At 45.7% G+C, this 23,539-nt stretch overlaps 1 protein-coding gene across 1 annotated transcript in view; it reads left to right on the forward strand.

The window, feature by feature from the left end:
• Positions 1–3,757: 3,757 nt before the first annotated feature.
• LOC310753758 (inositol polyphosphate 5-phosphatase OCRL-like) overlaps positions 3,758–23,539 on the forward strand; it is a gene marked incomplete at both ends in the record, with an annotated part of 91,039 nt that continues 71,257 nt past the window's right edge. Inside the window, 11 exon segments of the mRNA XM_083595102.1 lie at positions 3,758–3,775; positions 3,862–3,989; positions 4,072–4,109; positions 4,112–4,294; positions 8,010–8,158; positions 8,871–8,970; positions 9,078–9,328; positions 10,770–10,823; positions 12,622–12,725; positions 14,154–14,289; positions 15,170–15,418. Of these exon segments, the coding sequence (XP_083451228.1) occupies positions 3,758–3,775; positions 3,862–3,989; positions 4,072–4,109; positions 4,112–4,294; positions 8,010–8,158; positions 8,871–8,970; positions 9,078–9,328; positions 10,770–10,823; positions 12,622–12,725; positions 14,154–14,289; positions 15,170–15,418 (1,410 nt within the window).

The raw sequence follows: 23,539 nt of genomic DNA on the forward strand, positions 1-23,539 counted from the left end.
CGAGGGGGAACCAGGGATGCCCGGCGCGTTAACTGGGGGAACAGCTGACACCCCCCCAGGACCCAAATCGAGGCGGGAGCGAGAGCGCCCGGCCATGTGGCCGACTGCCCAGTGGCGCTCCAGGGCCAGTAAAAACCCCGGAGCCAACCCAGGGAGAAGGAGGAAAGGAGAAGGAGAAGGAATAGGGAGAAAGAGAAAGGAGAAAAAAGAGGGGAGCCCCGACCTTGCGGCCGCTGAGGAAGAGAGGTAGGAGAGCACCAGGAGGGCAAGGACACGGGGCCGAGCCCAGGCCCGACCCGAGCCTACTCCACGACAGATAGCACTCCAAGAGATCAGGCTGGGGCCCAGAGGAAGGCCACGCGACAGAGGAGACCCAGAAGAGAAGGTATTACTTCTTATTTTTTTAAAAAATGATTTTTTTAAAAAAACATTTTTTTCTCTGGGTAGTTGGTTCCTTTTATTTGTTCGGGTTCCTACGTTACACCAGCATTTTAAATGGCAACACTCCTTTCAAAGATTGGCCGCCTTTTTAATTGTTATGGAAAATCAATAAAATGATAAGTTGCCCCTGCCCAAGGGTTGCATGACATCTGGCTGAAGACTTTTTTTGCTAAAAGTTGAAGCTATGCTGGGGTGTGTGGGTGTGTCTGTCCGTCCATGTGGCCGCTGTGTATTCAACATTCCACCCCCTCCAAAGAATCCTAAGAACGTTAGTTCTCCTTTCACAGTGCTACGATTCCCAGCACCCTTAACAAACCATTGTTTCCAGGACTTTTGGGGTGTGGGTGGGAGGAGATGTGCTTTACATGTGTGGTGTGCAGGCATTTCCCAGCACATGTGTGGGGGGGGGATTCAAGACTAACGCAAATGCTTTTCTTCCTTAGACCACCTTGACGTTGAAAAAGAGGTTCTCTGGGTTGAGGAACACACACCATTTCACAGCGAAGCAGAACACGGGCCAAATGGTCACTCTGTCATTAGATTTGGTGAAGTTAGACTGGCTTTGCAAAGGAGTTTGCCCCTGAAGCCAGTTGGTTGCCTGCCTTCTTCCTGGCTGGCGGCTTGGCAGCAGCAAAACACAAAGAGACAGCCCCATGCAACCTCACACCCAAAGATTTCTGCCCATGCTTCAGACATGCAGCCCTAAGAACAGCTCTGACTCCCGCTCTAGGCCCTCTGCCCCAGTCTTCCTCCTGATGTAGGCTACAGGATCTGGGAAGTCTGATCCAGCTTTGAGGTGTGGTTCCATATGGCCGTTAGTACTGTTCTGCTTTTGCCAGAGAGCCACGTGGTAAGGAAGATCTCCAAGCATGCTTCCTAGGGGGTCCTCTTTAATCCTCAGATGTGCCCACAAAGGCATGATCCAGCACCCTCATCCCACAGCTGCCTCTGGAGTGACCCTCCCTCCGGTAAGAGGCGTGCCTCACAGCTGACTGCCTGGTTGTTTGTGTAGGGCGGGGGCAGGGAATCTTGTGGGCTCCCAGATATTGCCAGATCCAATGGCCTTCTGCCTCTGCCAGCATGGCCGACGGTCAGGGGTGATGAATAAAACAACTTTGAGAAGCTGAAACACCGGGCTGTTTTCTTTTCTAATAAAAATATTCACTGTGCAGTTCACAGGCACAAAACACAATGTTGATATTGTCCAGGAAATGGGTTTTCAGTTGGAGGGCATGGGTTACGTGAGAGCATGTTGTGCGGGATAACCAGTCTCATATAACAAACATGCTTCAGTCTAATTAGTGCATGAAGGGTTAACATCATAGAGTAAGCTGTCCTGCCATCTTAGCCATGTCTCTTCCCCTTACCTTGGGAGTGAGTTCTGATCTTTTCTGGTATTCACTTCTTCAGCGTTCAATGTACTGTAGGTTTTTCCTGATTTTATGGTTTTATCTTTCTGTAAACGGCTTTGATGTTTCTTACCATCTGGTAGTGTATAAATTTTATGAAATAAATAATTTCAAACAATCAAACAAATAAATAAATAACTAGAAAGATGTAAAACCACAACCTCCGAAATGAAAGGTACTGTGCCTCCAGACGGATGTTTTTGCCTGGAGTGGGGCCGTATTCTGCAATGTGCTATCGATGCAATAATAGTGCAGCTTTCTAATGGACTGTCCACGCAAACATCATTCTGCTTTCTCAGTTGCTCTGCAATGCTTTGCCAGGGTTACCACATCATGGCCACCTGGGGGCGCGCTCCTGTGTTGTAGCTCAGCAAAAGCAGGACAAAATTCCTCTAGTATGGCTCACAGTGAGGGCTGCTGAGAGTTGGGAGAGATCTCGGAGGCCAAAGAGTTTGCTTTTCTGCTCAGTACAGGGGATCTTGCTAGCTCTTCACCCCTGACTGGCCGAAGATGCCCATCTCTCTTCCATGCAGCTCCACAGCATGCCTGGATGATGACTCAGATGGAGCTGGACACACCATTCCTGAAGTATGCAATAATCTTGCAATTGTGGTGGACCAACTACATGCCAACAGGATGTCAGATTGAATGGGCCTTGGCCTGACCCAGCAAGGCTCTTCAAATGCGCTTATGTTCCCCTGACTTTGGGGACGCCTTGCAGGAGTCTTACCCGTCTCATGGCTATTCTTCTAGTGTGGACCAGTTCGACAAGCTCTCCCCCGAAAGCAGGTGCACCATCCAGAACATGCTGGCGCTGTACCTGAAGAAGAAAGCGAACACAGACCAGGAGGCAGGGACTTCTAGGGGAAGCGAGGCCTTCATGCGGGAAGCCTTGACTCCTCACGTGCTCCCCGGGATCAGCTTCGACCCCACCACCCAGTCTTCTGCTGCAGCACATGAGGATGGGCATTCCTCCCCTTTCAACCATCTGGCGGAGTCACTCTTCCCCCTGGCCCAGAACAGGAGGCTCCTTCCCAACACGCAGAATGCCTTGCACGTGATCGATGGGCCTGTGGTCACTGTGACATAGGCAGGGCCGGATTTATGTATAGGCTAAGTAGGCAGAAGCCTAGGGCCTCTAGATCTAGGGGGCCTCACCAGCCTGCCCGCTCCCCAACGCCACAGACAGTCTTCCCTCTCCCCAAATTGCAAACCCAATAATTCATTCATGGCATTTCTCCCCCATTTCAATGACATTTTGCTTCAAAAGGAAAGGTGGACTTGGAGAAGGCAAGCAAAATGCGAGGGAGATAGTGAAAGATACAGGAAATTGAATGCAGATTTCCAAAAAATAGCAAGGAGAGACAAGAGGGCCTTCTTAAATGAGCAATGCAAAGAAATAGAGGAAAACAACAGAATGGGAAGAACCAGAGATCTGTTCAAGAAAACTGGAGCTATGAAAGGAACATTTCATACAAAGATTACCATAATAAAGGACAAAGGTGGAAAGAACCTAACAGAAGCAGAAGACATCAAGAAGAGGTGGCAAGTATACACAGAGGGATTATACCAGAAAGATATGGATGTCTCATACACCCCAGGTAGTGTGGTTGCTGACCTTGAGCCTGACATCCTGGAGAGCAAAGTCAAATGGGCCTTAGAAAGCACTGCTAATAACAAGGCCAGTGGAAGTGATGATATTCCAGCTGAACTATTAAATTTTGTTAAAGATGATGCTGTTAAGGTGCTACACGCAATATGCCAGCAAGTTTGGAAAACTCAGCAGTGGCCAGAAGATTGGAGAAGACCAGTCTACCTCCTTTAGAGGAAAAGGCCTTGAGGGGAGGACCTGTTGCCTCCACAATCCTTCCTAAACGTGGATAAGCTGAGCGGCAATTGTCCGACAAATGTGGTGCTGTGGGGAGGCAGGAACATTTTCCTGCAGTTAAGTATTTTCTAAGTTCCTTTCCCGAAACTTCCCCAAACGGTTCTGAAGCCTCTCTAACCTCAGAAGTCTTTTCCTCTCTCGGGAATTCTGGGATTCGAGGATAACTTCATGGAGAAGGAAAGAAACCTGCAGAATCAGCAAATGAGTGCCCGCCGGGAGCCTCCACCCCCACCGCTGCCACCAAGCAGGCTGTAAGTTGCCTTAGAGGTGTACTGTGCCCTCCCGCCTCCTTGCTTTTAAGGACTAGTTGAGTTCTGTTCTCATCTCCCTGAGGCGTATCCGTGACAAGGACAGCATGAGCAAGAAGCAACCCCAATGACCCACACTATGCGCCAGCTCTTTGTGCCTTCCACACATACGCAGTCCGGACAGAGAGAGGGACTCATCAAGCACGTCCTCGCCAAGAGAGAGAAGGAATATGTCAACACCCAGAATTTCAGGTCAGATCATGCAAAAGTGCAAACACCATGCAAAGACCAGTGGAACCTGTATCAGAGTTGGGGCTGGAGAAAGCGACATCTACATGACAGCTGTATTGTTGGATGCCAGGCAAAGTCTGTCCTGTTCACTCAGGCCACATGGGTGGGTAATGGAAAGTATTAGTTGTGGTGGGCAATTTCCCTTGGTGCCACATACTGAACCGTGGCTTCATATTATGAGCAGGACGGCAGCCTCTCCTCCAGATTTGCACACCTCTCCCCCACCCCAAGCCTATTGGGAAGCTTCCACTTGGATTTTAAATTAACCACAGTTTGGTGTGTCCAGATCCTATGGTGGTTCATTTTACCAGCTTTGTAAACCCACGATTGGAAGTTGGCTTGTTTCAATGAGCCATGGTTCAAATGAAGCGGATTGTGCAGCTTCAGACATTGTGACAAGATGCAGTTAATCCAAAACCGAAGCAAAACCTTTGGAACTCCTCCTAAAAGCTGTGCTGGAGGACAGGGAGGTGTGACCCCCCCCCCAACACTTGGTGTGGGTCATCCTTATAATGCTAAGCTTACTACTTCACACAAGGTTTTTGAGTTTTTGCTTTGGTTATTTCCTCGTACTGTTAGTAGTAAGGTCAAGGTAAAGGGACCCCTGACCAGGGGACTTCCGGGTTAGCGCCATCAGCAATGGCGGAGTTCCTCTGACCGAGAGGAACCCGCTCCGCGAAAATCGGGTCTTGCCGCCGCAGCGAAGGCGGAGACCCTTTAAAAATCCCAGGTGGAGGAAGCCTGGGAACGTGGGATTCGGCTGACACCAGGAGCGCCTCTCCTACTCGCAGGGAAACCCCTTTTTCGGGGATCCGATGCGACGTGGGGTGAGCTGCGTGGTGTTTTGAATCGACCGCTATATTTATGGAGTGAAGCCGCACAGTCGTTGCCGGAGAGCGCTTTTTCCTGTGGACAATTGGACTCTAAACAAGTACCCGTTTGTAGAACGGAAAATTGGATTAAGAAACATTTTAATTTGGCACTGAAGCGGGAAGGTTCTAAACAGGAAGTCCGCCTTCCGCTTTTGTAAATAGACTAAAGCAAAAATTGTGCAAGCTAAAGCCTGGAAAGTCGTATATAAAGGTCTAAATTTCCTTCGGTTTTAACCACCAAAACCCCTCTTGGAAGCAGGAGAAAAGAGGGGGGATTTTGATTGTCCAAGACTTCAGGAGAGAGAGTTAAGAAAGATAAATTTCCACCGTCTCAAACCTGGGAACGGGGTGTCAGAGACAGAAATTTTTTGGGAAGTTCATTGACTGTGAATGGAACGTTTTTTGACAGATAGCTAATGAAGAGAAACAAATTGCTTCCAATGTTGCCTTTTGCATCTTAAAGAAACAAAAAAATTGAAAAATGAAAGTAATTTTCTTTTGTTGGACCTGCTTTCAAAAGATGGATACAAATAGAAATTGTCTCCTCTAGAGGGAGCTTGTTAAATTGTTGCTGGAGTTGATCTGGGGATTTCACAGCTGTGGAGATTAGGATCGTGGGACCAGATCATGGGACCTTGAATAAAAATGTGTTTAGAAGAAGTTTTGGTGCTTGCTTTTTGCAAGACAAGTGCTTTGTTGGACCAGATGCATGAGAAGATGGATTTGATGACTGTTGCAGTCAAAAACTTTGGACAAACAGCGAATACTTATATAGAAACCATTCAGGAACCAACCCAGGAACCTGTTTTGACAGGGCAAGTGCAAATGCAGAAGACAATGGAGGAGGTTGCTGTCGAACCTCAAGTAACACAAATGGAGAGACCCGAGGCCCTGCAGGAGCATAAGCCACTGTTCTTGAAGATTGAATCTGGAGTGGGCCAGGGGGGGTCTGGAGTTGTGGGGGCTCTTAATTTTGGAGGGACTTTGAAACATGCTTTTAAATACTTTCTGGACTACACTGCTGACTGTGGGGAATGGGACTGTGGGGAATGGGCTGATCTGCTGAGGGGAGATGGAGATATTTTCGGCTTGGAGTCTCTCCGAGACCTACTCCTCAATGAGAAAGGAAAGAAACTAAGAAAGAGACCAACAAAAGACAAGGTAAAGTGCAGGTATAAACAAGAAGAAGATCTGCAGAAGGGACATGGAAAGGACTTAAGAGCCTCGGACATAAGATTACCAGGTTGATGGACTAGATGGAATGGACAGTAAGGACTGACCTAACCCGAGACCAGGAAGAAGAGACGTTGGATGAAGATTGGAAGAAAGTTTTCAAAAATTTATTTTGGGAATTAGTGTAAAATTAATGAGTATTAGGAAAAATGTTGGAATGAAACTATTTGGCTTTAGTAGAAATGATATAAGGAGTTATGTATAAATAAGTATTAAGTTTTAAGCTTTAAGGTATTTTATGGTAAGATAAGGTTAAAATAAATTAAGGTAAATTGAACGACAGAATATAGTGAAAGATGGAAAGGATTTGCTGAGTTAATTAATAGGTTAAACTGTTAAGATAAATTACCCAATAAAAATTGAGAAAGATGGAAAGAATTTGCTGAAACAAATAACTAAACTAGAATACAAAAAGGGAGGTGTGAGGAGGTCGATGAAACAAGTAAATGAAAGAAAAAGATATGGAATATTGGATGTGTTTTTATTGTTATTGTTATTGTTGTATTGGTTTTTATGGTTTTTTTTCCTTTGTTTTTTATGTATTGTAATGTATGTTTTGTTAATTCTTTGTTGTTTTCTTTTCTTCTTTTTTCTGTAACTTTTAAACTTCTAATAAATATTTTTTTTTTTTTTTTTTTTTTAAGGGACCCCTGACCATTAGGTCCAGTCATGGCCGATTCTGGGGTTGCGGCGCTCATCTCGCTTTATTGGCCAGGGAGCCGGCGTGCAGCTTCCGGGTCATGTGGCCAGCATGACTAAGCCGCTTCTGGCGAACCAGAGCAGCACACGGAAACAACGTTTACCTACCCGCCAGAGTGGCACCTATTGATCTACTTGTACTTGGACGTGCTTTCGAACTGCTAGGTTGGCAGGAGCAGGGACCAAGCAACGGGAGCTCACCCCATCACGGGGATTCGAACTGCCAACCTTCTGATCTGCAAGTCCTAGGCTCTGTGGTTTAACCCACAGCGCCACCCGTGTCCCACTGTTAGTAGTACCCAGTGACCATTTGTTTTTCATGCCTGCTTTTATGATATGTTTATCAGTATGTGGTTAGCAGCTTCAGATGCTACTGTTTTACAGAGGCTGTTTAGCTTGCTCTTTTTACCCCTTTACTAGACAGGCTGTATTTCTGTGCTGTTTTCAGAGTGGGGAATGCCCATTCCTTCATGGCCAGCATGGAAACACAGAAGGCTAGCCATTTAGGAGGTTTGCAAAGAGGACAAGGGTGTTACGGGGTAATCTTCTAGCAAACAAGCTTGGCACAGCAGATCTGAGAGGTGGTTTTCTGCTCCCGGAAAGCCAGCCTGGAAACCAGGTTGCCAGGTGAAGGAAGAAGGGAGAGATCAACCAACTCACTTGCCTTCAAAGAATTTCTGGTTGCCTGTGGCTACTGGGATAGTGCTTAAATATCAGGCTGGCTGACACATCTTAAAAAATACAAGGAAAAAGCTTTTTTTCTTTCATTAGCAAAGCTCCTTTGGGGCCCAGAATAGCTAAGCTGAGGAAGAAGTGGCTGGTATTATTTGTTTGTTCTTGGTCCTGATCTTGCCTGCCCTTGCACACTCCGGTTGTCTTTGCATATTTAACCAGCACGTCTGTTCCGATTGGAGTCCTATTCCTGCAGTTCCACATCCTTCTCTTTGGCACTTGGGCATTCGGTTCCAGGAGCTGGACCTGAGCACAGAGGCTTTCTTCTACTTGGACTCGACAAAGGAGCAAGAGTGGCTGACAGCTGTGGAAAAGGCTTTGCGTTCCAAATCCAAGTACAAGAAAGTAAGTCCAACCCCACCCATTTCTTCAGCAGCCAGACAGCTGTCAGGAGCTGGAGTGAGGAGGAGGAGGAGGAGGTCAGCAAGAAAAAACACCTGGTGTCAGTGGTGTTTTATTCAAAAGAAGCCAACGTTCTTTATTCAAAGAAACCCAAACCGTGCAGGCCTCGTGATCACAGAAACCTTTCCCAACAGGTCTTGCCCCAGTGAGGTAGTTGTGAAGGCTGAAGGTTGCTACCCTCCCACCACTCTCTGAAGTCTCCTCCTCCCCCTGGTCCTTCCCAAGCAACCTGAGACTTTGACACCTTGCCTGTCTTTGCTCCCTCCTCTTAATTTCTCTGTGTTCTGGGAGACCAGCAGGGAGGGGAGCTGATCGCAGCAGGATGGGGAGACCCCCTGGCTTCTTCAGCAGCCTGCCTGATCTCTGCCTCTTGACCCCCGCCTCCAGCCTCCACTTCTGCCTCGGATTCTGGACTGCTGTTTGCCACAGAATCTTCCTGCCCTCCTGCCTCTTCAGTTTCCAACACCTCCTCTTGCTCACAGTCTGCTCCCTCTTCTCCCTCTGACGACCCCCCACCAGTTCCCTGGCTCTGAGCCTTCTTCCCTTGGGGGATCCCCAATTGGTGCCACCTGCCACTCCTATCTGCATCCAGCCGGCCCAGGACAGCAAGCAATGAACAGAGCTGGTAGACATCCCAGTACCTTGCATCTTCTAGGTGCAGCTGGTGCTCATCTTTGTCAGGAAGGACCAGCTCAGCCGCATCAAGGAAGTGATGAGGGAAACAGTGGGCACAGGCATCATGGGGAAGATGGGGAGTAGACTCTGACAGCGGAATTCCCCCCGTCTATCTTTTTGTCTGTCTATCTGTTTTTCTAATCTCTGCCAACCAGTTTCCCCCTCTTTCCTGCTTGCTCACTAACAGCCATCTTTGCTCCGCCCCTGCAGGATAACAAGGGGTGTGTGGCCGTGAGGCTTGTCTGCAACAATACCAGCTTCTGCATCATCAATTCCCACCTTGCTGCCCACGTGGAAGACTTTGGGCGCCGAAACGAGGATTACAAGGATATCTGTGCCCAGATGAGCTTCCTGCCCCCTGACCAGGGTCTGCCGCAGCTGACAATCATGAAACACGAGTGCGTTTCGAGGGCTTGGAGGGAGAGAGCCTTGGCTGATGTAACTTGTTGGTCTCCGCTATCTGGAGAAGCAAATTGAGTCACGTTTCTGCAACTTTCCTGCCTGTGTGTAGCTCAGGGTAGGCAGCATTTGTTGTTGTGTAGTTGTTTAGTCGTGTCCGCCTCTTCATGACCCCATGGACCAGAGCACGCCAGGCCCTCCTGTCTTCCACTGCCTCCCGCAGTTTGGTCAAACTCATGCTGGTAGCTTCAAGAACACTGTCCCACCATCTCATCCTCTGTCGTCCCCTTCTCCTTGTGCCCTCCATCTTTCCCAACATCAGAGTCTTTTCCAGGGAGTCTTCTCATGAGGTGGCCAAAGTCTTGGAGCCTCAGCTTCACGATCTGTCCTTCCAGTGAGCACTCAGGGCTGATTTCCTTCAGAATGGATAGGTTTGATCTTCTTGCAGTCCATGGGACTCTCAAGAGTCTCCTCCAGCACCAGAATTCAAAAGCATCAATTCTTCGGTGATCAGCCTTCTTTATGGCAGGCAGCATAGTGCTCTCCAAATGTTGATAGACCAAAATTCCCATAATTGCTAAGAATTGGCCTTGCTGACTGGGGCTCATGAGAGTTCCACTTCAGCAACACCAGGAGGGTGCAGTGTCGGCGATCCCTGCTGCTGCAGCTGCACCACTAAGGTTTCTACTAGAGCAGCCAGTAGAGAGCAAGATAAACCGAGTGGCAGAGATGTATTAGATTAGATTATAGCAAATGTGGGCAACTTCTCCAGTGATCGGGGTGGGAGTTGCAGTTTGTTAAGGGCAGTAACGCAAAAGCAGAGCGGCCATTTTGCATGGAGAAGGTTCCCGGCTCAGTCACCACTGTGTGCAGATAGGGCTGGGCATGATCTCTGCCTGAAAGCTGCTGCCAGTCCATGTAGTCAGTCCTGAGCTTGATGGGTCAATGGTCTGCCTCAATATAAGGTAGCTTCCTATGTTCCTGTGTACTACAGCAGGGTTTGGAGGGCCACAAGAGCCCTGCCCATGAATTCAAGAACCAGGGGAAATTCTAAAAGTCTTTGCTGAAAGGACATCAAAGCAGGGGCCAGGTGAACCTCTTTGGGAGATTATTCTGAAAGGTAGGGTGCCATGACTGAAAAGGCCCTGCCATGCTTGAAAGAGCAGGAGTTCCCTGGGAAAGGGCTGCCCCTGCTAAAGATTCTAGTCAGTGGAGAGGCAGTGCAAACATAAGTGGGCCTTCTTCTGGTACCCTTTTCCCAAACCTTGAAACACTTGAAAGGCCAAATGGGATGCTCTGAATTGGGCCTGGAAGCAGTTCAAGAGCCAGTCTAGTTCACAGAGCACTAGCCTAATATGATCATACTGCCCAATCCTAGTTATCAGTCTTACTACATATTGCACGAAGTGGCAGCAGGCTGCCCCCCGCCCCCCAACCCCGTGAGCTAGCCTGTAGCTGTGGTTGCTTTGCTTTTTTCCAGCATTGTCATCTGATCACTAAAAATCAGCTTCAGAGACTTCTGATCTACGACCAGGTGAGAGACATCTTTGTGTTATATGTGGTGGTTTAGGATTTTGCCCTGTTTATTTCCTTTGTATGGGATACCCCAGCCTAGGCTAGAGAAACCACTTTCAGGCAGTTAGGAGCAAAGTGTAGCTATAACATAGGATGACTGCGACTTCTACAAATGCTTTTTAAGGTTGCAGGTTTGTGCAACCTGAATTAGAAGCAAGTCCCAATTAAGTTGGAGGGTTGCCTTGGAATAAGTAGGACTGCTCTGCAATTTCCCAGTTAGAGGGCTTTCCTAGCTCAGCACACGCTCCAGATGTTGTTGGACTCCCATCAGCCCCAGCATAGCTGCTGTCCAGCAATATCTAAAGGTCTAAGGTTTCCTGCTCTAGGTTTTGCATCTGTCTGGAAAATCTGTGTTGCTCACATGTTCTTATCAGCAGAGACTTCCATTAAGTCCAATTAAATTGCTGGTGCTTTTTGTTTTACATTTTTCTCTCCAAGGTTTGTGTGTTCATCATGTTGACGACCTTTCTCCCACTTGGCATAAGGATCATTGGTATTTTGTGGTGAAACAGAGGCCTGATTGCTGCACCTTATGGTGGATTTAAACTCTGTGAGCGTAGTCATGCCTTAGCTCTTTGAGAAGGATGCTGCAAGGAAGGCAAGGGGGGGCAGCCTCAGACTTCCAACATATGCAAAACCATCATAAAACATTAAAAACTTCCCTAAAGGCTGTATAGTTACTTATCTCCTTGACATCTGACTAGAGGGTTTCCCACAGGGCAGGTGCCACTACTCAGAAGGCCCTCTGCCTGGTTCCCTGTAACTTCGCTTCTCACAGTGAGGAAACCGCCAGAAGGCCCTCGGTGCTGGACCCTGATGCCTGGGCTGAACAATGGGGATGGAGACACTCTTTCAGGGCTGAGGCCATTTAGGGCTTTAAACGATGCAAAAGGATGGTTTTGCAGTTGCTCCTAGTGTTGGGGTGTATTCTGGTGGTTGTTAACAGTTTGTATGGATTATTGGTACATATAACATTGCATATTGTAGGTATGGCTAACCTGTGGTCTGCCAGATGTTACTGAGCTGCAGTTCCTGTTGGCTCCAGCCATCATGGCCAGTAATCAGGGATGATGGGAATTGTAGTTCTGCAGCATTGTGAGGGCCACGTGTCTGCTACTCCTGAGTTAGAGGATTTTCCTGTCGTGTGATGCAGCAAAGTAATTTAACATGACATAGGGCAAAAATGCACAAGCATCCTGTACCTTTAAGAATTGTGTATAAGATAGGATTTCAGCAGGTATACCGCTTTTTTTCCACCTGGCTAACCTACTAGTAGGGACGCGGGTGGCGCTGTGGGTTAAACCACAGAGCCTAAGGCTTGACGATCAGAAGGTTGGCGGTTCGAATCCCCGCGACGGAGTGAGCTCCCGTTGCTCGGTCCCTGCTCCTGCCAACCTAGCGGTTCGAAAGCACATCAAAGTGCAAGTAGATCAATAGGTACCGCTCCGGCAGGAAGGTAAATGCCGTTTCTGTGTGCTGCTCTGGTTCACCAGAAGCGGCTTAGTCATGCTGGCCACATGACCCGGAAGCTGTATGCCGGCTCCCTCGGCCAATAAAGCGAGATGGGTGCCACAACCCCAGAGTCGGTAACGCCTGGACCTAATGGTCAGGGGTCCCTTTACCTTTACCTTTAACTTTAACCTACTAGTACTTCACCTTGGTCTTCCAGCACAACAGTGGCTGTTAATAGACTCCATTGTCGGGCAACAGGGGGTCTTCTGCTTCTCTGCTGATAAGCGATTTCTTTTTGGCTTTAGCTAAACATTCAGCGTACCCAAAAGACAGCTTTTGCTGATTTCACAGAGGGAGAGATCAAGTTCATCCCGACGTACAAATTCGACTCTAAAACAGATCCTGCTTGATAGTTGAGCCTTTGTAAGTAAGTCCTCTCAATCATTCTTCTGCAAGGCTTGTTTGTTTTTCCTAGTTTGCTGAGATGCTAGTAGGGTCCTGCCTTTCCATCCTCCTGAGCAGGCTAGTAACAAATGGCTTTCTGCTAAGCAAGCTGTTGGAGGAGGGCTAGAGTTGAGGGCTGGACGGACTTCCTTTCCTCTACAGCCAGAATGGACACCAAGCCACGGAGGAAGAGAGAGATCCAGCTCTCCTTCACCTGCTCACTTTGCTTGCATGGAATTCCGGGTTGCCAAAGGCTGCTAGGCGAGTTGTGAAATGCAAGGCTGTGATATGTTGTCTTCCTCAAGCCATCCCTGCTCTGGAAATGTTTTGGCTCCTTTTCCCCACATTTGTCCTGATAACCAGCATCCTCTGTTTCATGGCGTGTATAAGCGGTGTTGCAGTTCCTTGAAAGGTGCAGCAGGCTGAATGAGAATCCTCTTTGTGTCAAGGAAGTCTGGGAATTAGACTTGGTGCTCTCTCAAGAAGAGTCTGCCAGGGCATAAGAGCATGAGAGCAGCCCTGCTGGATCAGGCCATTGGTCCATCTGGCCCAGCATCCTGTTCTCACATTGGCCAATGAGATGCCTCTTGGGGAGCCCACAAACAGGACCTGGGTGCAACAGCATGCTCCCCTCCTCCAAGCCATACTGCTTCTCTTGGTGGAGTATGTTCTGTGGCCATTATGGCTAGTAGCCATTGAGCCTCACCAGCCATGATTTGGCATATTCTTGTGGTTCTTGACAACTGTCAGAAGCCACCTAGGCCTGCTAGTTTCATTGCTCTTGCTGTGGTAATGGGGAAATCAAAAGGACAGGCGGAACATGTAGTGACGAAGCTGGAAAATGGCAGGCTCCTTTGGGCAGCATTTCAGGTGCCAGAAAGGGTCTGTTGGATCACTGAAAAAATAGTGTCTGAACAAGAATAACGGGGCCCCTTGCTTTGGGGAAGGATCATCATTTGGTGGTGTGCCATATGCTTTGTATGCAGAGTCTCTAGTTGAAAGGCACCTCCACCTGAAAAAGGATTGGGCCACAGAGAGCTGCTGCCAGCCAGAGTAGACTTAATTAATGAATTGTGGGGTTGGAAGGGATCACGAGGGTCATCTAGTCCAACCCCCTGCAATGTAGGAATCCAAACTGGGGGAGGTCAGAAATTCATTCTGACCTGATAGAAGGCAGCTTTTGATTTCCTGACAACTCTCTCCATGAGGCAAAATGCCTGCACACCTGCAAGGTCCGCCCCTTCAGAAGTTGGACTCCCAAGCCCCATCATCTCCAGCTCTTGACCGTGGTCAAGATCACAGGCCGTGTGTGGAGCCAAAGTTGGACTGTGTGAGCCTTGTGTGTTGCCTCAGCCAGTCCAACAGTCCTGGTGTCTCTCCTGTCTCCTTGCAGTGGGAAGTGCCGTGTGCCAGCATGGTGTGAGCCAATCCTCTGGAGAGGAGGCAGCGTGAATCAGCTCAGCTACCGAAGCCACATGGAATTGAAAAGGAGCGACCACAAGCCCGTCAGCTCCCTCTTCCTCACAGGGGTAACACCTGCCCTGGCCAGGGCTATCGTCTATTCAGGGTTTTTAGTTGCCTGCTATGTGGCACCTCCTTGAATCTGGGCAGGCCCTGACCAACAACCAGACCCCTTTCCACAGAGCTCCTCTTTGGCAAATGACTTCCGGTGCAAGGAGTGGGCAGGTTTTGGCTCTGTTAAATCCCTAGGCTTCCATTCTCCACTCTTCTGAGTACACGCTGCTCCTGCAGGCATGGCAGACCACATGGGCTGAACTGTATACCTTAACCGTTGGCTCCATTCATGCAATGGAGCTTCTGTGGTACTTGGCTTGGAGCATTTGGCTTCAGCCCATTGGCTCTGGAAGTCACAGCCGCTGCCATGCTAGGGAAGCTCTCAGAGTTACAGTACTTGCCTCTTTCAGGGCTGGGAACAGGGGGGTGCATCAGGCCTTTCTGCTCTTAACTCATACCCCCCCCCTTTAGTCCATAGCCCCAGCAAATGTGCTCTGCCCCCCCCCACCCATAGGTGAAGGTAAAGACGAATAGGATCCTCTCCAACCCCTTAAAGAGGGTTTGCTGCAAAAAGACCAGGGGGAAAAGAAGCCCTTGGCCCATCTAGCTCAGTCTTGATTTCCAGGGGATCTCTCCCAGCCCTACCTGGAGATGCTGGGGATAGAACCTGGGACCTTTGCATGCAAGGCAGATGCCCTTCCACTGAGCGGCAGCCTCTTCCTCTTCCTCACAGGCAAAGACTCCAGGGGTAGCCAGCGTGGTGCCCTCCAGATGCTGGACTACAACTCCCATCATCCCCAGCCAACATGGCCAGTGGCAAGTGCAGCAATATCTGGAGAGCCCCACGTGGACCTGTTGCATGTGCAGTCCCCTAAATGAGAGCCCGGGGCCAAGGACAAACTTCCCCCTGGAGCACGTTTCCTTGCCTCTGCTGAAGGCAAGCACTCTCCCCCCCCCCCTTTTGCTCTGCAGTTTCCGTTTGAGAATGTGAAGTTCCGGCAGCTGCAGAAGGAGAAGTTCCAGATCACAAACAACGGGCAGGTCACCCTCCACTTCTCCTTTATCCCCAAGCTCAGTGACAGCCAGTATTGGAAGCCATGGCTTCGCGCTGAGCCCTGCGAGGGATACTTGGAGCCCAGCGCTTCTCTCTCTGGAATCGTAGAACTGTAGAGTTGGAAAGGGACCCCAAGGGTCATCTAGGGAAGGCCTTGGTTTCCTTTTCATCCCCCCTTTTCTCCTCCTCTTTCCAACCCTCCTCCATCAAACCTTGGGAGTTTGGTAGAGCAGGGGAGGCTTAACATTTGTGGGCTGCATTGCCCCATGCTCAAGCCTCCAAGGGCCATACGTCAAAGCAGCTGAGCCCAAAGTGTAAAAGTGTGTGTGACCAGCTTTAAACAAAGACACACACACAAATGAATTGAAGCCAAACAATGCTGGAGGGTCCCAAAACACCTTTTGGCATCGCAGGGAACCAGTGAGAGCAGTCCGTCAAAAAATTACTTTTTTAAAACAATGCGTATTTTTATGTTGTGGAGGCACAAAAATATCTTGGGGATCATATAGAACTAGCCAAACTTTTAAAAACTCAATGAAATGTAAACTAAAAAAGAAAGTTACATTGGGGGCGCAAAAATCCTTTAGGAGACAAATAAATGCTTTCCCTTTTTATATTCTTTTGTTAGGATCACTTTCTCTCACCCCCCAGTATCCTGTCACCATCTTCTGTGCAGCTGCTGCTTTGGAGGACTAGAGAGGAAAGTGGGGTGGGGGTGGGAACTGAGTCGCTTCTGTTCCTAATTCTTGAAGCTAAGGTTTCCCCCATACACCTGTGAGAACAGGATGCTGTACTAGATGGGCCATTGGCCTGATCCAGCAGCCTCCTATTGTGTCCTTCTTCTGTTCAATTATTCACCGTCTTAACTTTTAATTTACAGACAAGCCAACATGGCTGTGCCAAAGAGTGTATCTACCTGACCTCCTCCCGTTTTAGGTGAGACGGTGGACATTTCCCTGGATGTGTACGTCAGCAAGGAAGAGAAGATTGAGGCTATCTTTGTCCTTCACCTTGACCGTGGCAAGGACTATTTCCTCACCATCAGTGGGAGCTACCTACCAAGCTGCTTCGGGACCTCCTTGGAAGCCTTGTGCTGGATGTCTACCCTTCCCACTCTGCTTGCCTGCTTGAAAAACAGCTGCTCTTCCACTCAGAAATGTGGGGGCTGGGGGTCCTCCACTGCATTCAGCTTCAGCTTCTGTAGCTGTGCATCCGCTTCCTGTGTGCTGTTCATGCCCTTTGTTTGCCTTGACTGAGTCATCCCAGGTTCTGGTCCTCCCACCTGCCCTTTCGCAGGGCCACTGAACCGTGTGCATTTCCCTGCCATCTGCCCAGATACTGTTCAGCCAACGGGCTGTTTCTTTCTCTTCTCAGGGCCTGTGCCATTAACACCCTTGGTTGTCTTTTGCTCTTGCCTTCCTCCTCTGATCTCAAGGAGAAGACAGCTTCCTAGAAAAGGTAACAGTTGGTTTGCTATCCTCTAGATGTTCTTGTAGCGGGCTCAAATCAGGTACAGGCAACGCCCCGTTTACACGGGGGTTGCGTTCCGAGGTACCGTGCGTTTAAATGAAATTGCGTATATTGGGGACAGCATTGGAAAAGCCTGCAAACACCCTCTAAACTTCTGGAAACCCTTTTGAAAGGCCTTTTGAAAACCAGCAGCCTCCCTGCAAAACTCCTTGCTCCAAATCTACACAGGCCTGAGAGGTCGGTGCCAAAGCTCCTGGGAGGGAGTCGAGATGCTGTTTCCATGCCACTTTGCTGCTTTTGTGCTCTTGGGGGTGTAGCACCCTGCTTGTGGTTAACGCTTAGCTGGAATGAAATATTCAATGCAGCAATAGAGAAATTAAAATAATAATTTATTTGTCAGACAAATAAATGATAGGCACAGTGGTATATGGTTACCAAAGCTCTGCCCACTCCAGCCCTGATGGTCAGCACTTATATTTCCTCAGCCCAGCCCCCTTGCTCCTCCTTTGGCTGCCTCTGTCCAATCAGCCTGGTTGAAATTCCTATTGGCTGTTTGCTAGAACCAATCATAAAAGATACACCCATTTCCTATTACCTTTTATGGGAGACAAACAGCTATATTTCCTTCTATCCATAAATGGCAGACAAGTAGCCATATATCTTACATTTGCCTCGACAAGGCACCTTAATTACCAGATCACCTTTTGCCCCTTTCCCCTCCATTCCAAAATAGATGGCTAAAACAGAGGGCTCATGGTATTAAATTTTTGTCTAAACAGAGATCTTGGGTTCACATTCTCACACACCATCAATGAAATAAGAATCTAACATAAGAATCTAACATTTCTTACTTTCTAAATCCTTTGCATATTTACATTTAAGCCAACAAATCTCATACATTAACATAGACAGCTTTTTAGAAGAAAAGGTCTTTGCAAAGTAAAAAAGGAACTCAGTAAAAATAGCTTCAAAAGAAACCTCTTCAGTTTACACCCCCCTTTCCCGGCCAGCTGCTTTTCCCATTAGCTCTTGCCCTTTAACCTTAGGAAAATGTGGCTAGTCTCTAATGGGAATCACATGGTATTATTTTCTGTTAAACAATAAATCTTACTATTTACAAACTCTTAATTAGTGTTTTTGCAGCTTGATTGTATCCTGTAATATGTAGGGTCAGTATAACCTTTGCTCCCAGCCTGTAATTCCCTTTTACAACTTTGAGAATTTTGGCTACTGCTATAAATCGGGGGGGGGGGGGGCTGTTTAGGAAGATAAACATCTGCCAAAGTACTTAGCCAGCTGCTTTTCTGCCTGGGATAAAACATTTGCAAATCTTTATTTATTTATTTTTTAAAATATATTTATTAGGGTTTTACAAAAAACAGAGATTTACAGAATAACAAGAAAACAAAGAAAAGGAAAAATACAAAAAATACAAAGGTACATAGAAAGAAAAAAAAGAAAATACAAAATACAAAAAGCAAATAGATAAGGGAAAATTAAAAAGCAAATCCATTTTTTGATATCTTTAAGCTCATTTGCTTGTTTCCTTGACCTCCTCACACCTCCCCTTTTTGTATTCCCATTTACATAATCAATTCAGCACATCCTTATCCTCTTTCATTTATCTTAACTCTATATCATAACATATTATACCTCTATATTTTCATCCATTTATCAATTCATTTTTGCATATTCTTATTAACTTTTGTTGCTAATTACCACTTATTACCAATCCAAACATAATTTTAACATTCATTAATTTTACAATATTTCTGAAGATAGTCTTTAAATTTCTTCCAGTCTTCCTCCACCACCTCTTCTCCCAGGTCTCGGATTCTGCCAGTCATTTCCGCCAATTCCATATAGTCCATCATCTTCATCTGCCACTCTTCCAGGGTGGGTAGGTCTTGTGTCTTCCAATACTTTGCAATAAGTATTCTTGCTGCTGTTGTTGCATACATAAAGAAAGTTCTATCCTTCTTTGGCACCAATTGGCCGACTATGCCCAGGAGAAAGGCCTCTGGTTTCTTCAGGAAGGTATATTTAAATACCTTTTTCATTTCATTATATATCATCTCCCAGAAAGCCTTAATCCTTGGGCACGTCCACCAAAGGTGAAAGAAGGTACCTTCATTTTCTTTACATTTCCAACATTTATTATCGGGCAAATGATAGATTTTTTGCAAGCTTGACTGGTGTCATGTACCACCTGTATATCATTTTCATAATATTCTCTCTTAGGGCATTACATGCCGTAAATTTCATACCTGTGGTCCACAACTGTTCCCAGTCAGCAAACATAATGTTATGACCGATATCTTGTGCCCATTTAATCATTGCAGATTTAACCGTTTCATCCTGCGTGTTCCATTTTAACAGCAAGTTATACATTCTTGAAAGTGTCTTAGTTTTGGGATCTAACAGTTCAGTTTCCAATTTTGATTTTTCCACCTGGAAGCCAATTTTTTTGTCCAAATTGTAAGCCTCCCTTATTTGATAATAGTGAAGCCAGTCTCGCACTTTATCTTTTAATTTCTCAAAACTCTGCAGTTTTAATCTATCTCCCTCTTGTTCCAGAATTTCCCAATATTTCGGCCATTTGGCCTCCATATTGAGCTTTTTCTGAGCCTTTGCTTCCATTGGTGACAACCACCTTGGGGTTTTATTCTCCAATAAGTCTTTATATCTTATCCAAACATTAAACAATGCTTTCCTGACAATATGGTTTTTAAATGCTTTATGTGCTTTAACCTTGTTGTACCACAAATATGCATGCCACCCAAAAACATTATTGAAACCTTCTAAATCCAAAATGTCTGTGTTCTCAAGAAGCAGCCAATCTTTCAACCAGCAGAATGCTGCCGATTCATAGTAAAGTTTAAGATCTGGCAGGGCAAATCCGCCTCTTTCCTTTGTATCAGTTAATATTTTAAATTTTATTCTGGGCTTCTTGCCCTGCCAGACAAATCTAGAAATGTCTCTCTGCCACTTCTTGAAACAGTCCATCTTGTCCAAAATTTGCAAAGATTGAAACAAAAATAACATTTTTGGCAATACATTCATCTTTATAGCTGCAATTCGGCCCAACAAGGAAAGCTTCAAATTTGACCATATTTCTAAGTCTTTTTTCACTTCTGTCCAACATTTCTCATAATTATCTTTAAATAAGTTTAAGTTCTTGGCAGTCATATTAACCCCCAAGTATTTAACTTTCTTCACTAATGTTAAACCTGTCTCCTTCTGAAACCTCTCTTTCTCAATCGGTGTTAAATTTTTCTCAAGAACTTTAGTTTTTGACTTGTTCAACTTAAATCCTGCCACCTGACCAAATTCTTGAATCAGCTCTAATACTCTTTTCGTACTAGATTCTGGCTCCTGTAATGTTAACACTAGGTCATCTGCAAAAGCCTTCAATTTGTATTGTTTAGCTCCGACCTGAATACCTTTAATCAGACGGTCCCTTCTAATCATATTTAATAAAACCTCCAGGACTGAGATAAAAAGCAGTGGGGAGATTGGGCAACCTTGTCGTGTACCTTTCTCTATCTTAAATTCCTCTGTCACCACGTTGTTAACAATTAGTTTAGCCTTTTGTTCTGAATAAATTGCACTTATACCATTTTCAAACCCTTGGCCAACCCCCATCCCCTGAAGATTTTTCTTCATAAAACTCCAAGAAATATTATCAAAGGCTTTCTCCGCATCTATAAAAATTAAAACTGCTTTGGTATTTATGTTCACTTGCAACTTCTCCAAAATATTAATTATATTCCTCGTGTTGTCAGACAAGTCTCTACCTGGAAGAAAGCCAGCTTGGTCCTTATGAATCTCTTCCACTAATACTTTCTTTAACCTGTTAGCCAAAATGTCAGCAAATATTTTGTAATCCACATTGAGCAGGGATATGGGGCGGTAATTCTTAAGTTGCGTCTTTTCAGACTCAGTTTTCGGTATAAGTGTAATGTAGGCTTCCTGCCACGACTCTGGTGCCTTTTTCCCCTCTAAAATTTCATTGCAAACCTCCTTTAGTGGCCGAATTAACCAATCTTTCAAAGATCTATAGTATTTGGAGGTTAAACCATCTGGCCCTGGAGATTTACCCAACTGCATATTCTGAATGGCACCTTCCACCTGATGTTCTGTAATTTTGTGACTCAACATTATCTTATTTTCTTGAGAGATTTTTTGTAGTCCATTTGTTCTTAAAAATTGGTCTAAATCAGTCTCTTTCTGTGGCCCTTGTGTATATAGTTGTTTAAAATATCTCTGTAAACACTTTCTAATTTCCAATGGATTCTGTATGTTCTTTCCATCTACATCCAAATTTGTAATGGTATTTAATTTTTGTCTTTTCTTCATCTGCCAAGCTAGCAGTTTCCCACATTTATTAGCCGATTCAAATGTCTTTTGTCTCATCTGCTTAATTTTCCATTCCACTTCCTGATTTATCATTTTCATATATTGTACTTGATATAACTTAATTTCTCTCAGAATCTCTTGCGATTTTGGTTTCGCTCTTAGTTTCTTCTCTCCCTCTTTTATTTTTCCCAAAATTTTATCTTTTTTCTCATTTTGAGTTCTTTTCTTTATTGCATTCTGTTGAATCAGAAACCCTCTCATAACCGCTTTGCTTGCGTCCCAGATTGTTCTTTTTTCAACCGTAGTATTCAAATTTATCTCAAAATAGTCTCTCAAGGTTTTTTGGGCCTTCTTGGTAACCTCTTGATCTCTGAATAAGGTGTCATTCATCCTCCATCTGAAGGAACCAATTGGTGTTAATTTCATCTCCATCTTCACCGCATTATGGTCGGAGCAAGTTTTTGGGCAAATTTCCACTTTTCGAGTCTTAGGTGCCAGTCCTCTAGTTATCCATATTTGGTCAATTCTTGTCCACGTCATATTGGCTTCAGAAAAGAATGTTCCCTCTCTTCCAAGGGGGTTCTTGGTTCTCCAAATGTCAATCAAGTCCATATTGTCAGTCAGTTCAAAAAAGGTTTTTGGTAGTCTGCCATCTTTGGTTACCACCTGTCTCTGCGACTTATCCATGTTTGTGGATACCACTCCATTCATATCTCCCATCATAATAATGTTGTAGTCCATATAGTCCAACAATGTCTCATGCAATTTCTTAAAGAATTCAGACTTCCCCTCATTTGGTGCATAAACTCCTACAATCAAAAATTTCTCTCCTTGTGATTGAATCTCAATTGCAACAATTCTTCCTTGTTCATCTTTAAAAACAAATTTCGGTGATAGACTCTCTTTAGCGTAGATAACGACTCCTCTCTTTTTAACTTTGTCCGATGAGATAAATTCTTGACCCAGTCTTTTATTAATTAGAACTTTCCTGTGGAGCCTTATCACATGGGTTTCCTGTAAACAAATTAAGTCCAATTGTTCCTTTTTCAATAAATGGAATACTTTCGTCCTCTTCTCCGGGGAGTTAAAACCATGAATGTTCCAGCTTAGTAATTGCAGAGACATGATGTGTTTATTCTATTTTCCTCCAACTGCTCCCAAAAGCTCTTCTTGTTCTGGCGGTGGTATCCCCTTTTTTGATTTGTCCAATCTCAAAGGTAGTGATGCTGTGTCGAAAACTCCTGGTCTCAGGGCTCTTAACTCTTCTAGTGCTTCTTTTTGTAAGTCTTCTTCGTAGTCTCTCAGAAATTTTTCCTTATCTTCCACTGATCTAATTTTGAACTTTTTCCCTTTAAAGGTAAAAGATAATCCCTGGGGGAATTCCCATCTAAAGACAATGCTGTTTCTTCTCAGTAGGGCCACCAAGTCTCCGTAGTTGGTTCTCAGGTCCAAAAGATGTTTTGGTATATCCTTAAAAATCTCGACTCTCGAATCGTTAATCTCCAAGGTCTTCTGAAAGTGTGCACTCAATATTTTATCCCTCTCTTCTTTCGTTCGGAGGGTAACCAAACAGTCTCTCACCCTGTTTTTTCTCCCTCCTCTTCCAAGTCTGAAGGCGCTCACTATCTTAAAGTCTTTTTCCGGCTCCAAATTCCAAAATTTCCCAAATTCCTGTGTAAGATAGTCGCTCAGGTTATCTTTTTCAAGTTCCGGCACAGCCCTGATCCTCAGGTTTGTCTGTTTCTCCTTCAATTCGATCATAGACAATAAAGACTGATGGTCCCGAATCTGTTTACGCATAGGTTTTATTTCTTCCTCCACAGCCACTACTTTTTCTTTTGCTTCCTCAGCTATTTTTTGAGTGGACGCAGATTCTTCCAGCAGTTTTTCAATAGATTTTGTATTTGAATTAATGCTGGCAGTGTTCCCGTCAGTTTTATTTGATTGTTCTGTAACTTGTTTACTTAGGCCTTCCAATTTCTCATAAATTTTATTTAATACAGAAGTAAATTCCCCTTCTGAGGCCATTCCTTTTGGTTCAACTTCTGCCAGATCTTCCTCCTGTGTCACAGGAAGGCCGGGTACAGATGCTCTATGTTGCTGGGAAACAGTACTGGACTGCTGCACTCTGACCTTGCCTGATCTTGTTGCTCTTTGTTCAGTCATCCCCCTTTATCTTGAGTCAAGGTCAGATCTTACCGTGGAAATTCCCTAGTGTCCACAGTGGAAAATTCCCCCAACTAAATGCACAACTTCAATGTTCCTCTAGGGGGACACTGTAACAGCCATAAAGTTCACAATAGAAAAGTCTTTTCTAACTTTCCATGTCCCCTTCAATAAAAACATGCAACAGTTTCCAGTCCAAAGAAGACCCTCAAAAT

This window comes from Podarcis filfolensis, assembly GCF_964270895.1.
Source record: "Podarcis filfolensis genome assembly, chromosome: W".
NCBI lineage: Eukaryota > Metazoa > Chordata > Lepidosauria > Squamata > Lacertidae > Podarcis > Podarcis filfolensis.